This window comes from Vombatus ursinus, unplaced genomic scaffold (genome assembly GCF_900497805.2).
Source record: "Vombatus ursinus unplaced genomic scaffold, bare-nosed wombat genome assembly UNPS02014799.1, whole genome shotgun sequence".
NCBI lineage: Eukaryota > Metazoa > Chordata > Mammalia > Diprotodontia > Vombatidae > Vombatus > Vombatus ursinus.
Window position 1 is genome coordinate 30,467,984 of NW_020954577.1, and position 12,848 is coordinate 30,480,831.

General features: G+C 45.7%; 1 protein-coding gene across 1 annotated transcript in view; it reads right to left on the reverse strand.

Moving 5' to 3' along the window:
- RFTN1 (raftlin, lipid raft linker 1) overlaps window positions 1-1,139 on the reverse strand; it is a 156,461-nt gene extending 155,322 nt beyond the window's left edge. Inside the window, exons 1-3 of the mRNA XM_027871938.1 lie at window positions 1,024-1,139; window positions 615-749; window positions 438-557 (exon numbers count right to left, since the gene is read on the reverse strand). Of these exons, the coding sequence (XP_027727739.1) occupies window positions 438-557; window positions 615-749; window positions 1,024-1,139 (371 nt within the window). The remainder of the gene's footprint in view (window positions 1-437; window positions 558-614; window positions 750-1,023) is intronic.
- Between the last annotated feature and the right edge of the window lie 11,709 nt (window positions 1,140-12,848).

The window sequence follows — 12,848 nt, forward strand, 5'->3', positions numbered from 1 at the left end:
TATATATATATATATATATACACACACATACACATATTCAAATAAATATATTTGCACTTAAAAATGAGGTACTGGGAATGGTAAAACAAAAGTATTAGACTCAACTTCTAAGGAAGACACTGCACAAAAACAGAAATTTAAGGTTCTGTCCCCTAGGAGTTTCCTTCCATTCTATCAGGGGAGACAGCATGTATATGCATATGCACACGTATATTTGTGTGTGCACATATTTGTGTGTATCTGCATATATACAAATAAATACATTTTCATTAAAAATGTATGAGATAACAGGAGCGATACCTCACAGACCCATACTTACAAATTTCTGATTAACAAAATAGCTCTGTCTGTCACCCACCAGAGAGAGATTCAGTCCCTCCTTTAAAGTCCTCCTATGGCCTTAGCTAATTACATGGGAATGGTCTAAATGGGATTACGGTTCTCCGGCTCTGGGGCGAAGGTCTGATAGCCAAGGGTAATGGCACTGAGCCACGTCCATCCGGCCTAGACCCCTGGCCCACATCAGCGGAGGGGCCGGGGCATCGGCCTGACGTCTCCTGACGACAGGAACCCCTCCAGGGGTCCAGGGACCAGGTGGTCAGCTGAACTCCAACCCCAGCATACAGGGAGGCTCTAGATCACCGTCTGATGCCACCTGTTTGTTCCAGGTGGACGTGGCCAGTTCCGTGGCTGCTGTTTGGGTTGGTGGCCTTCCTTCGCTCAGCTTTATCTTTACTTTCGATTTTCCCCTGCAAGCTTAAGAAGAATGAATTACATCCCCGGGAGTTTGGCTGTTCTATACAATTAAGAAAAGCAATTTCTTAGTCACAAGGCAGGTGACGACACCATCTCCCCTTCTCTCTCTGCGGGAGTCTGTCATCACTCAATATAATTGATCTCCCTTTTCATCCACAGCCTCCTGTTGTACAAATTTTGGGGTACGAGAGCAGTGACCATGACGCTATTAAATCACGAATGCCCTCTCCACTGAGCCACCCTCGTAACCCACTCGGTGCCAGCGACCTGACAATCTGTCGCCACTCCAGGGGCGAAGGTGGCTGGGGGTCTTTAACGGGGAGGCAGGACTCGTGGGTGGCTGGATTCTTCTCCACTATCGGGGTTGCTGGGGAAGAGTTCATCATCATTCCTTCACAAACAAAAACACAAGTTGAGGGGAGTTTGGCTGCTCTGGAGGAGAGGAGGCCAGCCAAATAAATACTGGGAAAATGTGTCACTGCAGGGCAGGGGACATGGCAACAGCAAGGCCACAGGGGGGACAGGAACCAGAGGACAGACAGGACCAGACTTCCCTTACTCCCACCACACTCACCCACCCCCAGACTCGGGGGAGGACTGGATTACAAGAGCTTAGCAGAAAGGAAAAAAGTGAATTCTAGCAGCAATGTAGACAGAAGAGGAAGCCAGGAACTGGCTACCTGCTGACCGAGGGGGCCAGGTCCTCGCTGTATCGGGGGAAGCAATGAGCAAAGCCCAGAAACAAAGTCCAGCCAAATGGAAGTAAGCAAGCTGCCAGAGGGCAGAGAAGGGCCGTTTTTCTCTTGGTCTTTGACTCCCAGAGTAAGCACTTAATTGTTTGATAAATAGAAGACTAATTCTGTTTATAGTCTCTCTAAAGGCTGCTAGGTGGCTCAGTGGATGGAGGACACCTGAGTTCAAATCCAACCTCAGATACTTCCTAGCTGTGTCACTTCACTGCTGTCTGCCTCAGTTTCCTCTACTGTAAAATGAAGAAAATAGCACCTGCTTCCCAGGGATGTTGTGAAGATCAAATAAGATGATATTTATAAAGCACTTAAGAGTGCCTGGTACATAGTAGGCACTTAATAAATGCTTATTCCCTCCTACCGTCTGCCCAAACTAACTTTATTGTTAACTGACTTTAGAATTTCTACTTTATTTGTGCCTAGCTGGGGAATACCCATTGGTATTTCACAACTGTACCTCTGAAATTTGCAAGTGTTGCCGTCACATGGTCTTCACGCCCAACAGCTGTCTGTTGGAAGGCAGAAGGTCTTACTTAAATCCACAAGCCTTGTGAATAGCAGTGTAAACACAAGCATGGTTCAGACTGAATCATGAATAAAATGTATTTACAGTGAAGACATTTGAAATGTCCTCCCTATACTTATGGACCTAAATCACACCTTCAAGGTCAGGCTCCAAGCCTATCACCTCTATGACACCCCCAATACCCCCCCGATCTGAGATGATCTCTTCCTTCTCCACACTCTAATAAAAGCTTATTATTAGTAAGGACAGCTAGGGGGCACAGTGTAGAGAGCTCTGGGTCTGAAATCAGGAAGATCTGAGTTCCGACATTTATGAGCTGTGTGACCCTAAGCAAGTCACTTAACCTCTATCTCCCTCAGTTTTTTATAATATTATTTTTATAAGCACGGTTTGTAATGTCAAAAACATCTCCTACGTCCACCAGTGAGTGAATAACCGGGGAACAGCTGGAAAAAAAATGTGGTATATGGACACACAGGAATGTTACTGTTGCCTATGGAATGACGAGAAGGTACTAAAAAACATGGAAGAAAGAATGGGAACTTAGTACCATATGAAATTGAACATGGGCCTTCAAAAACACCTTCAAAAACACAAGTCTGGGCTTTCTTGTTCTCCTTGTCTTCTGAAACATTCAGGATGAAATTCCTACATAGAACACTTTGCGAAATTTAAAGCATTAAAGAAATGCTAACTATTATTATTATCATTATTATTTGATGATTTTTAAGTCCGTGAGAGAGAGAGTGGCTGGATCTGTTTTCATTGGCTTAGTTAGGCATCTTCTGGGTGAAGATTTATCGATGGAAGTCAGCCTGGTGTCTGTGACTCAGGGGTCTCAAGAGTTGCCCACCAGGGTCCCCCAGCTAGTATATGTCAGAGGCAGGGCTGGAACCCAGGGACTGTGTAAGGCAGAGGTGAATGGAGAGTGCATTCCACATATGGGAAATGGGAAGTAAAAACACACAGAGAGACGGAGTGTCTTGTCTGAGAACAGAGAGCACACGGGTTTGGCTGGACTACAGAATACAGGAAGGGAAGTCGCATATAATGAGTCTGGAAAGTTGGGTTAAGGGCTTTAAAAACCAAACAGAGGAATTTATATTTGATCCCAGAGGCAAATACGGAGCAGCCACCAGGGTTGAATGAGTCGAGAGGTAACAGGGCCAGTTCTAGGCTTAAGGAAAATCACTCTGGAAATTCTGTGAGAAGATGGCTTTGAGTAGGGAGAGACCTGAGGCAAGGAAACAGAGGAGAAGGCCTTGGTAATCACCTAGACCCCTCCAGCTAAGATGGTGGCTGTGTGAGTAGAGCGAAGAGCAAGGATTCCAGAGATGTGGAAACAGCAGGATTTGAGAACCAAGGGCCACGTGGAGGAGGTGAGAGAGGGCGATGATGGCGGTACAAACTGGAGTGGCAGTAGGAATGGTGGGGCCACTTCTTAACGGAAACTGGGAAGACGGGACAGTTTGAGGAGAAAGAAGAAGAGGTCAGTTTGGGACAGGTCGGGTTTGAGACGCCTGCAGGGTGTCCAGTTTGAGTGGTTCTAGAGCAGACTCAGGGTTCTGTGTCTACGAGAGGTCAGACCTAGGGACACAGTTTGGTCAGGGGCCTGGAGCAGACCCAAACTGCTGGCATCCCAGGGTTCGACCAGATCAGAGTGGAAATGACGGCAGGCCGGCCAACCCGGAGCCTCTGGTCAGTAGAATGAGGGCTGCTCAGACCCCAAGCCTAAACTCTCAGACAGACAGAACTGGCCTGGACACAAGGGCGAGTGCTGACGCTCTAAAAGGTAAAGCTCTGCTGATACTGGTGCCTCAGTAGGCTTTGCCAAATGATACACCCAGACCCAGGAAACTCTGCCCACAGCCACATACGCTCTTATTCCTCCTTACGGAATGGCCTTAGGCCACCAGGTAGATGGATTTCCAACCATTCTGTTCCTCGTGTTATTTTGGTCTATCATATGTAATTGTGTTCTCTGCAAGCTAATTCAAATAATTTACAGTAAGGAAACTTTTCTGAAATAAGTCTCCCTTCTTTATAATCTGATTATCAATCTCATATCTGATAAGAAGGGTTATCATATCTGATATAAGGCAGCGAGGTAGCAAAGCGGAGAGAGACTGGGTCTGGAGCCAGGCAGATTCGAATTCAAATCCTGCCTCAGACATTTACTAGCTGTGTGACCCTGGGCAAGTCACTTAGCGGCTACCTGCCTCAGTTTCTTCATCTGTAAAATGGGGTTAATAATAGCACCTGCCTCCGAGGATTGTTGCGAGGATCAAATGAGATATTTGTAAAGTGCTTAGCACAGTGGCTGGCTCATAGTAGGCATTTAATAAATGTTTACTGAATGAATGAAAGTCATTTAATTGCTGTCTGCCTCAGCTTCCTCAACTGTAAAATGGGGATTACAATAGCACCTACCTCCCAGGGTTGCTGTGAGGATCAAACAAGATAATATTTGTAAAGTGCTTACTTAGCACAGTATCTGGCTCACAGCAGGTGCTATATAAATGCTCAATGCCTTCCTGAACCTCTCTCCGCTTCAGTTTCCTCATCTGAAAATGAGTATAATAGTACCTATTTCACAGAGTTGTGCGAGGATCAAATATCATTGTGCAAACCTTAAAACGCAATATAAATTCCAGTTACTATTACTGTTGTTGTTGTTATTGTTATTTTGATAGGTAAGACCTCACTGATGGATTTCATAGTCCTGCAGGCTGAATTTAAGTGGCTAAAATTTACCACTCAGGCCACAAGAAACCACCCCAGCGAGTCTGCACAGAAGGGCCAAACCACGTGTTTCCCGGACAACTGGCTGGGGTTTGTGGCCACGAGAAAAACGAAGTGCCAGATTGATGTCCCCCTTACATCAGATAGCCAAGCCCGAGAGGGCTGCCCGGCCCCTTCCCCTTCTCCTCTCCCCGCCCCTCTGTGGAAGGAAGCCCCAAGAAGAGAGGGTGGTTGTGACACTGAAGACACATGTCACAGACCAGACTTCCCCAGCGCCTCTGGTCCCTGCCCGGGACTGCCCAGCGCTCCCCACCAGAGCCTCATTTGTCTTCAGAGCGTCCCCACGACGTCCACGGGCAGAAGCCCATCTAATGGCATGGAGACATAGTTTACGAAGACTGCTTCCGGTTTTACTCTGTATCTCATCCAGGACAGCAGCGGCTGTTTTTAGCTCACCACCCACCAGTGAACTTCTGGCCTCATAACTCATATCTCTCCCCCACTTCCTCTGGTCAATCTTGCTTAAAAATAAATACATACATACATACATACATACATACATACATACATAAATAAATAAATAAATGAAAAGGATGTCCAACTCTGCCATAACACAGAATAGTGAAAAAAAAAAGCCAAATTCCAGAAAGTCTCCCTCCCTCCTGCCTCTACTCCTGCCCACCTCCCCCAAGCTTGTGAAACACAGACCGGAAATTAAATAACTTCATCATGGAAAACAATTGCTTTTACCCAAAGCAGGATCAAATCATGGCACGCACGTAATGCCACTCCCTGAGAGAGGCCGCAGCTTTTTAACGAGTGGTGGGAGAACCAGGAGCTGACGGTTTAACCTAATGCTATTGAAATTACACTGGAAAGAACAGACAGTGTCCGTGAAGTCAATATTAAACGCTATCCTGAGTAGCAAGGAGAGATTGTCTAAGGGAAACACGCTGAGTCCCCAAGGCTCTGAGCGCAGGGTCGTGCATCCTGGAGTGGAGTGAGGAGGAGAGACAGCCGGCCCAGGGACCAGCAAGGCCAAGGACTCCTACTGGTGCAGGGACCCTAGGCCATTCACTCAGCTCCCCTCTGTCCCCAGGCAACTCCCCAAGTCTCTGAGCTGTCCAAGAGCTGACAAATCTGCTGAGTCTGAGACCCCTCCACCCACCTTAAGAAGATCAAATCAGACTGTGTCTGTAAAAGTGGTTTGTAAACTCAAAATGCTAGGAGGATACTTGTTTTATCATCATCATTATCATCATCATATCAGTAAAATCACAGGTCTAGATAAAAAAATAAGCATTCAAACTCCTGCAGCCTATGAGGCCACAAAGAACACTTAACCAGACTTGGACCTGGGGTAGGAAACTGGGGACACAGCCCAGGTCTGGAACCTGAGTGACCTTGGGCAAGTTATAGGACCTCTTAGAATCAAGGCTGAGAATAATTAATATGATGGAATTCATTATGTAACTGATAGTCTGGCATAGAATTAAGTCTATTACATAGTCATTATCTTAAGAAAAAGGATGACAATAGTGTAATTAATTATGTCATAGAATCAATTCAATTCTGTTATATAATTAATATAATAGGGTATATGATATATTCATTATGCGTCATATAGTATATAATTATGTGTCATATAATTATTTCTATGTTATAATAATATAATTGGTTGCATTCATTCATACTGTCTTCAAATCAAGGATAGTCAGAATAATTCCTATGATATAATCATATTATGTATAATTAATATAATTTTATTACATAAGGAATCATTGATCATACTATAACAATCATATTAATTATCTTAGGATCAAGGATAGTCAGAATAATTCCTATGATATAATTAATTATATGACATAATACAATTCTGTCATACAAGTAATCATTGATCATATTGTATTAATGATATTAATTATCTTAGGATCAAGGATAGTAATAATTCATACAATATAATGCATTATATTATATAATTAATACTATTCAGCTATATAGGTAATCATGTATTCACTATGTTAATTGTCTTAGGACCTATGATGACAATAATTATCATCATTAAAAATAATAATAATAATAATAATAGCTAGCACTTATATATCACTTTAAGTTTGACAAGGCACTTTACATATATTAACTCATTTAATCTTTACAACCACTCTGTGAGGTAGGTGCCAATCTCCTTTCCATTTTACAGCTGAGGAACTGAGGCAGACAGAGATGAAGTGACTTGCCCAAGGTCACCCAGCTAGGAAGTGTCTGGGGCAGGATCTGAAGTCCCTTGTTCTAGCTGCCTAAGGATCTATAAATCTGGAGGGAGACCTTAGACACCACCCATTTTAGAGATGGAGAAACTGAGGCCAGCCACTGAGGAGTAAGTAACGTAGCCCTACCCTCTAACCAAAGTTCAATACTGTCTTCATTATGACAAGGCCCCCTTTGCTCTAGGACTCATTTTCACTGTCCATATAATGAAGGGGTAGGAGGAGATCCAGAGTCCCTTCCGGGATGGAAATCCTATGATTTTATGGGCGTGGGATGAGCTCCCTGCTTGGTCATACGCAGGCCAGAAGTTAAAGGGATCTGGATTGGGTTCTTTTCTTGCCCAGACCTGTGATTTCACTGCTACTGTAGGAGGAAGCAACCAGTGAGGAAATCTCATCTCTGAACTGGGGGGGAGGAGCAGAATTTGAACTGAAGTCCCAGACCTCCAAACTGACCAGCAGCTCAAGAAAGCCAAAGGCAGCTCCACTAGCACCCACACCACCCCCTCCCCTGGGTGGCAAAGGCACCTGCCGGGAGCTGACTCGTCCTTTCTGATGGCTTACCTCGGACAGCGTGACTCTTTGGATTTCTCTAAGAAAACCTTTAAGAGTTGGCCCCTCCAGGCTGACCAGAGAACTCCCGTGGCCTAACGGGCACTTTCTAAATGTTAGATTTGGAGACGCCTCATTAGGCCTAAATGCTGGCTCGGGTCAGGAGTGAGAGTGTTCCAAACCAATGCTTAAGCACAGTAGTAATGGGAGCCCAGGATTCCTAGGAACTCAGGCTAAATTCTTGGGGAAAGGCAGGATCATTTTGTAATCCGGATTATTTTCCCTTCCCCACGTCTAGAAGATTCAGATGTTCGACCAGATGGCATTCTTTGGTGGACGTCGACATCAAGAAGGGGTCTGGGGAATAATTCACCCTGGAGCCGACTTAAGCTGGGTCTATTAACACGTCTTCCCGGTGACCAATGCTAAGTCCCTGCCCGAGAGCCTGGGTCAGGCCTCTCAGGCCAAAGGCCAAGAGAGCAGGGTGGGAGGAACTGGACATGGGTGTGGACAAGCCAGAGGGACCACGGGGCAAGCAGGACACACGGGATGACACGGAGGGCCACACCACAATTTAGTATAAACTTGGAAAGGAAAAGAAGATGCTGAGGTACTAATGTGCAGCCTTCTGGCCAATCATCTCTACTAATCTTTCTGCATGTGAATGGCAGGTCGGTCCTGTAGTGGATAGAATGCCAGGCCTGGAGTCAGGAAGTCTCCTCTTCCTGAGTTCAAATCCAGTCTCAGACATTTACTAACTGTGTGACCCTGGGCAAGTCTAAATATTTGACCCTGTTGGCCTCAGTTTCCTCATCTATAAAAGGAGCTGGAGAAGGAAATGGCAAATCACTCCAGTCTCTTTGCCAAGAAAACCCCCAAGCAGGGTCATGGAGAGTCAGAGACGAATGAAAAACAACTGAAATATATAAATGTATATCTTAGTGGGTGTTGTTAAGTTCAGAATAAAAAAAAAAAACCACAACTGAAACCTTCCCAGCTCCCCATTGCGCAGTCCTCAGGAACCCCTTCCCCAAACACAGCCAGGGCAGAAGGCGACATTGAACAAGACCTAGAACGCTCGACCGACAGTGGCCCCAATACGGGAACAACACTCCACCTGGAACATGGTGGTCACTGAATCCTGTGGCCCTAAAGAGATGCGGTATGTGTAGGGGAAAGAACAATGGATCCTAAATCACCAGATTCACAACCCCGTAGCACCGACTGCTAGCTTTGACACCTTAAAAAGTCAAGTCTGCTCTCAGAGCCCCCACCTGTAAAATGGGTACAACATCAGCACCCAAGTCACAGGATGTGCTGCTAAGGATCAGTTGAGAAGTGCTTTGCAAATCTTAAAGCAATACATCAGTATTGGCGATTATGATTATTACCGTCATTATTCACAGGACTTCAGGAGCGTTCTGGCTGAGGTCAGAAGAGAGGGAAGTGACATGCCCAAGGTCAAACACATAGTAAGTTAACAGAGCTGGGATTCCAATCCCTTTCCCTTTATTATTATTTATCATTCTTTCCCTCGCCAAAAAGGGTAGAAAGGGTACTCTTCATTTCCAGAGCTAAGCCCTGTACATATACTGCTGATTCAACCCCCTTTTTTGCCTTTTCACCTGTGTGACCTTGGGCAAGTCAGGACTCAGTTTCCCCATCTGTAAAATAGAGGGTTGGACTAGAAGGCTTCTGAGGGTCCTTCTGGCTCTACATGGAAGATTCCGTGATCCTCTGGGACTCTGTTCCATCAATTATCCCTTCCCTTTCTTGCCTCTTTCCCTCTCCCAACTGGCCTTCTCTCAAGTAACTCCAAATTTTAAAGGAAGAAAAGTTCCTTGATTCTGTAGTGTTTCCCCCCACCCCCATGTTATTTCACATTTGAAAGGGGCCTTAAGAGACCATCGAGTCCAACCCGCTCACTTTACAAATGAGGAAACTGAGGCCCAAGGCCATTGTGTCTGGCCAAAGGTCACACACGTAGTAAGCAGAAGAGGCAAGCTTAAGCCATCTGGCTCCAAAGCCAGGGATCTTCCCACCGCACCGTCCAACACTCCCCGCTGGCTGCACCTTCTGTCGGTTTCATGGGCGCCATCTGCTCCCTCCTCCATGCGGGTGAAGCATCTCAAGGCTCAGGCCTTGGCCCTCACTCGTCTCTCGGCATCCTCTCTCAAAGACCTCATCCATCATCGACTTACACACCTTCGATTATCCCCTCTCCACGGACGACTGCCAAAATCTCCGACCCAACTGCTCTCCTGAGCTTCAGTATCCCGTCTCTAATGGGCTGACGGCTGGCTAAGCACCTCCACCCAGCATTCAGCCAACACCTCAAATGAACAGCATCGAAACTGGAGCCTTGATTTATCTCCCCCAAAACCCCTTCCCCATTTCAGCCAATGGTGCTGTCATTTTCCCAGAGTTGAAATCTTGGAGTCATCTTGACATGGCGCCATTTTGTTGTGAGGTTTTTTTGGACCAGATCTGTGATTTCATGGGTATAAAGAAGTGCCAGTGAGGAAACTCCCTAAATCAATGCAGATCAGTGCCTGCTATGTGACTTACAGTCCTGGAAAATTGCCTTTTTTTTTTCTTTTAAATTTGAAGATACTTGAGACAGAGCCAGTTGGAAGAGGGAAAGATCCAAGAAAGGGAAGGGATGACTGATAGAACAGAGTCCCAGAGGATTGTGGGGTCTTAGATTTAGACCTGGAAGGGACCCAAGAGGCCATCTAGTAATTTTTACAGATAAGGAAACGGAGGCCTAGCTTGCCCAGGGTCACACAGGTGAAAAGACAAGTAAGAGGTGAATTTACTTGCCGATAGTCACAGAAGCAGTTTGTGTCAAAGGCAGGATTTAATCTTGGGTCTTCCTGACCCCGAATCCAGCTGTCTACACATGCTTCTACACTTGAAGGAGTGGGTTCTTGACTTTTGGGGGTCATGGATCTCTCTGACAGTCTGGTGAAGTTATGGACCCCTTCTCAGAAGGATGTTTTAAAATGTGTGACAACATTCAAAGGAAACCAATTATATTGAAATACAGTTCCCTAAATAAATTAAAAACAAAAAAATGGGGCAGCTAGATGGGGCAGTGGATAGAGTGCCAGGCTTGGAGTCAGGAAGACCTGAGTTCAAATTTGACCTCAGACACTTATTAATTGTATGACTGGGCAAGTCACTTCAACTGCCTTCTAAATAAAGAAATAAAAACTTAACAAAACATTTAAAAAACAGGTTTATGGAGGCCGGGTTAAGAAGCCCTGCTTCAAGGTTTGCACAACACCTACCATTCCTGGTCTCGTTTGATTTTCATCCCCCTCCTACCATCTGGTGACACTCAGAGACGTGCGCCAGGCAGGAGCTGAGCCAAGGTCTTCTTGACCCCAAGTTCAGTTCTTAGCCCACGGACTCGAGCCAAGATGCCAAGCTCTTCTCCCCTTTCTGGGCAATCATCAAGTCCTTGTGATCCTTCATATCATCTCTCACCACCATATTTCCCCCAGTCCCACAGCCATTCCCCTGGGGTTCAAGCCCTCGCCATCTTTACCCTGGACAACTACAGCAGTCTCCTATCTGGGACCTAAGCACCACTGCCACCATCATCAGCTACAGTAGAGTGGAGAAAGCACTGGAGCCGGAATCAGGAAGACCTGAATTCAAATCCTGTCTTAGATGCTCAGGCGCTGCATGACTCTGAATGAATCACTTCACCTCTTTGAGCCTCAGTTTTCTCATCTGTAACATGGGGATGGGGATGGTAATAATAATAATAATAATAATAATACTTCTCTCACAGGCTTGTTGTGTGAATCAGAGGAGATAACCCATTTAAAGCATTTTTGCAAACCTCAAAGGGCTATATAAATGTCAGCTATCTTTCCTAAAATGCCACACTGGGCACAACCTTTCCCATGCTCAAAATCCTTCACTGGCTTCCTCCTTCCCACAGGGTATAAAGTCCAAACACCTTACTCAGCCCTACCTTTCCTTTGGGTCAAATGGTCTCCCCCAGGCTCCTTCTGATTATCTGAGACCAATCCTTCTTCCAAGCCTAGATCAAGCTATGTCTCCTCCATGAGTTGGCCTTCCATAGCCTTCTGAAATACCCTATCATGTCCTGTTCCTACCACTCATCCCAGGTACTACCTCATACTGTTACTTGTTTTAGGCCTTGGACCCATCGCCCCAACTAGATAAGGTACATTGAATTAAGCTTTGGAGAACGCATTCCATTCATTGGCTCTTTATGGCCCCACAACCACCATCCTATACAAGTCCTGTAGGTATTATTAATGTGTACCCATTTTACAGATGAGGAAACTAAGACTGAAAGGGCCTTAGCCTAAGAGACTTACGCAGCCACACCCAGATAATGATCTAAGGCAGGATTTGAATCAAGGTTTTCAGACTCTAAGCCCAGCACCAATGCCTCTTTTAATAAGACGGCAAGCCTCCTGAGGGTAGGTTCTGTCTTATACTCCTGTGCAAAGAGCAGGTACTCCATATGTCTATTGCTGATGACAACGCAGAGGGAGCTAATACAGAATCCATCAGAAGCAATTTTCCCCTGTTGTTTTTAATGGGGCAAGAGAGATTTGCAGGAACCTTTTCTTGAAAGGTAACGACCAGCTCTGCAGACTCACGGCCCTTCCCCCAAGGTTATGGGTACCTCTGTGGTTACCGTGGAAACCGCAGGGCCAAGATGAGCAGTTCTCCAGCAAGGAGGAGCCAGGCTCGCTTCATTGAGGCCCCCAGGCTCAGGACCCCCTCCCCATCCTGGACAAGCAAAGGCTACAGCAACCTGGCCTTGCATTCACGAGATAAAATACTCATCAAGTGTCATCTTTATTCTCTCCTGGCAAGGACTAGGCCAATGGGGGAAAGAAGGCATGGGGAGCTTCTGCTTCTGAAAAGCTACACTATGGGGTCTCTGCCTCATGTCTCCTGTACAGAAAGTAAAATGCAGACTCACCTCTTTAATGATCCATCACGCTATGTGCATGATTTCAATAAATGAGGGGTGCTTTGATTATCAGAATGACCCCCCCAAATTCACACACACAGCAGAAGGGTTGGATGAAGGCTTTGAAAGGGGGGGGCCAAGGATCCAACAACTACACTTTGCTGTTTAAAAAGGAAGGAAGGAGGGAGGGAGGGAGAGAAGGAGGAAGAAAGAACGGGGGAAGGGAAGGAAGGAAGGAAGAGAAAGAAAGAAAGAAAGAAAGAAAGAAAGAAAGAAAGAAAGAAAGA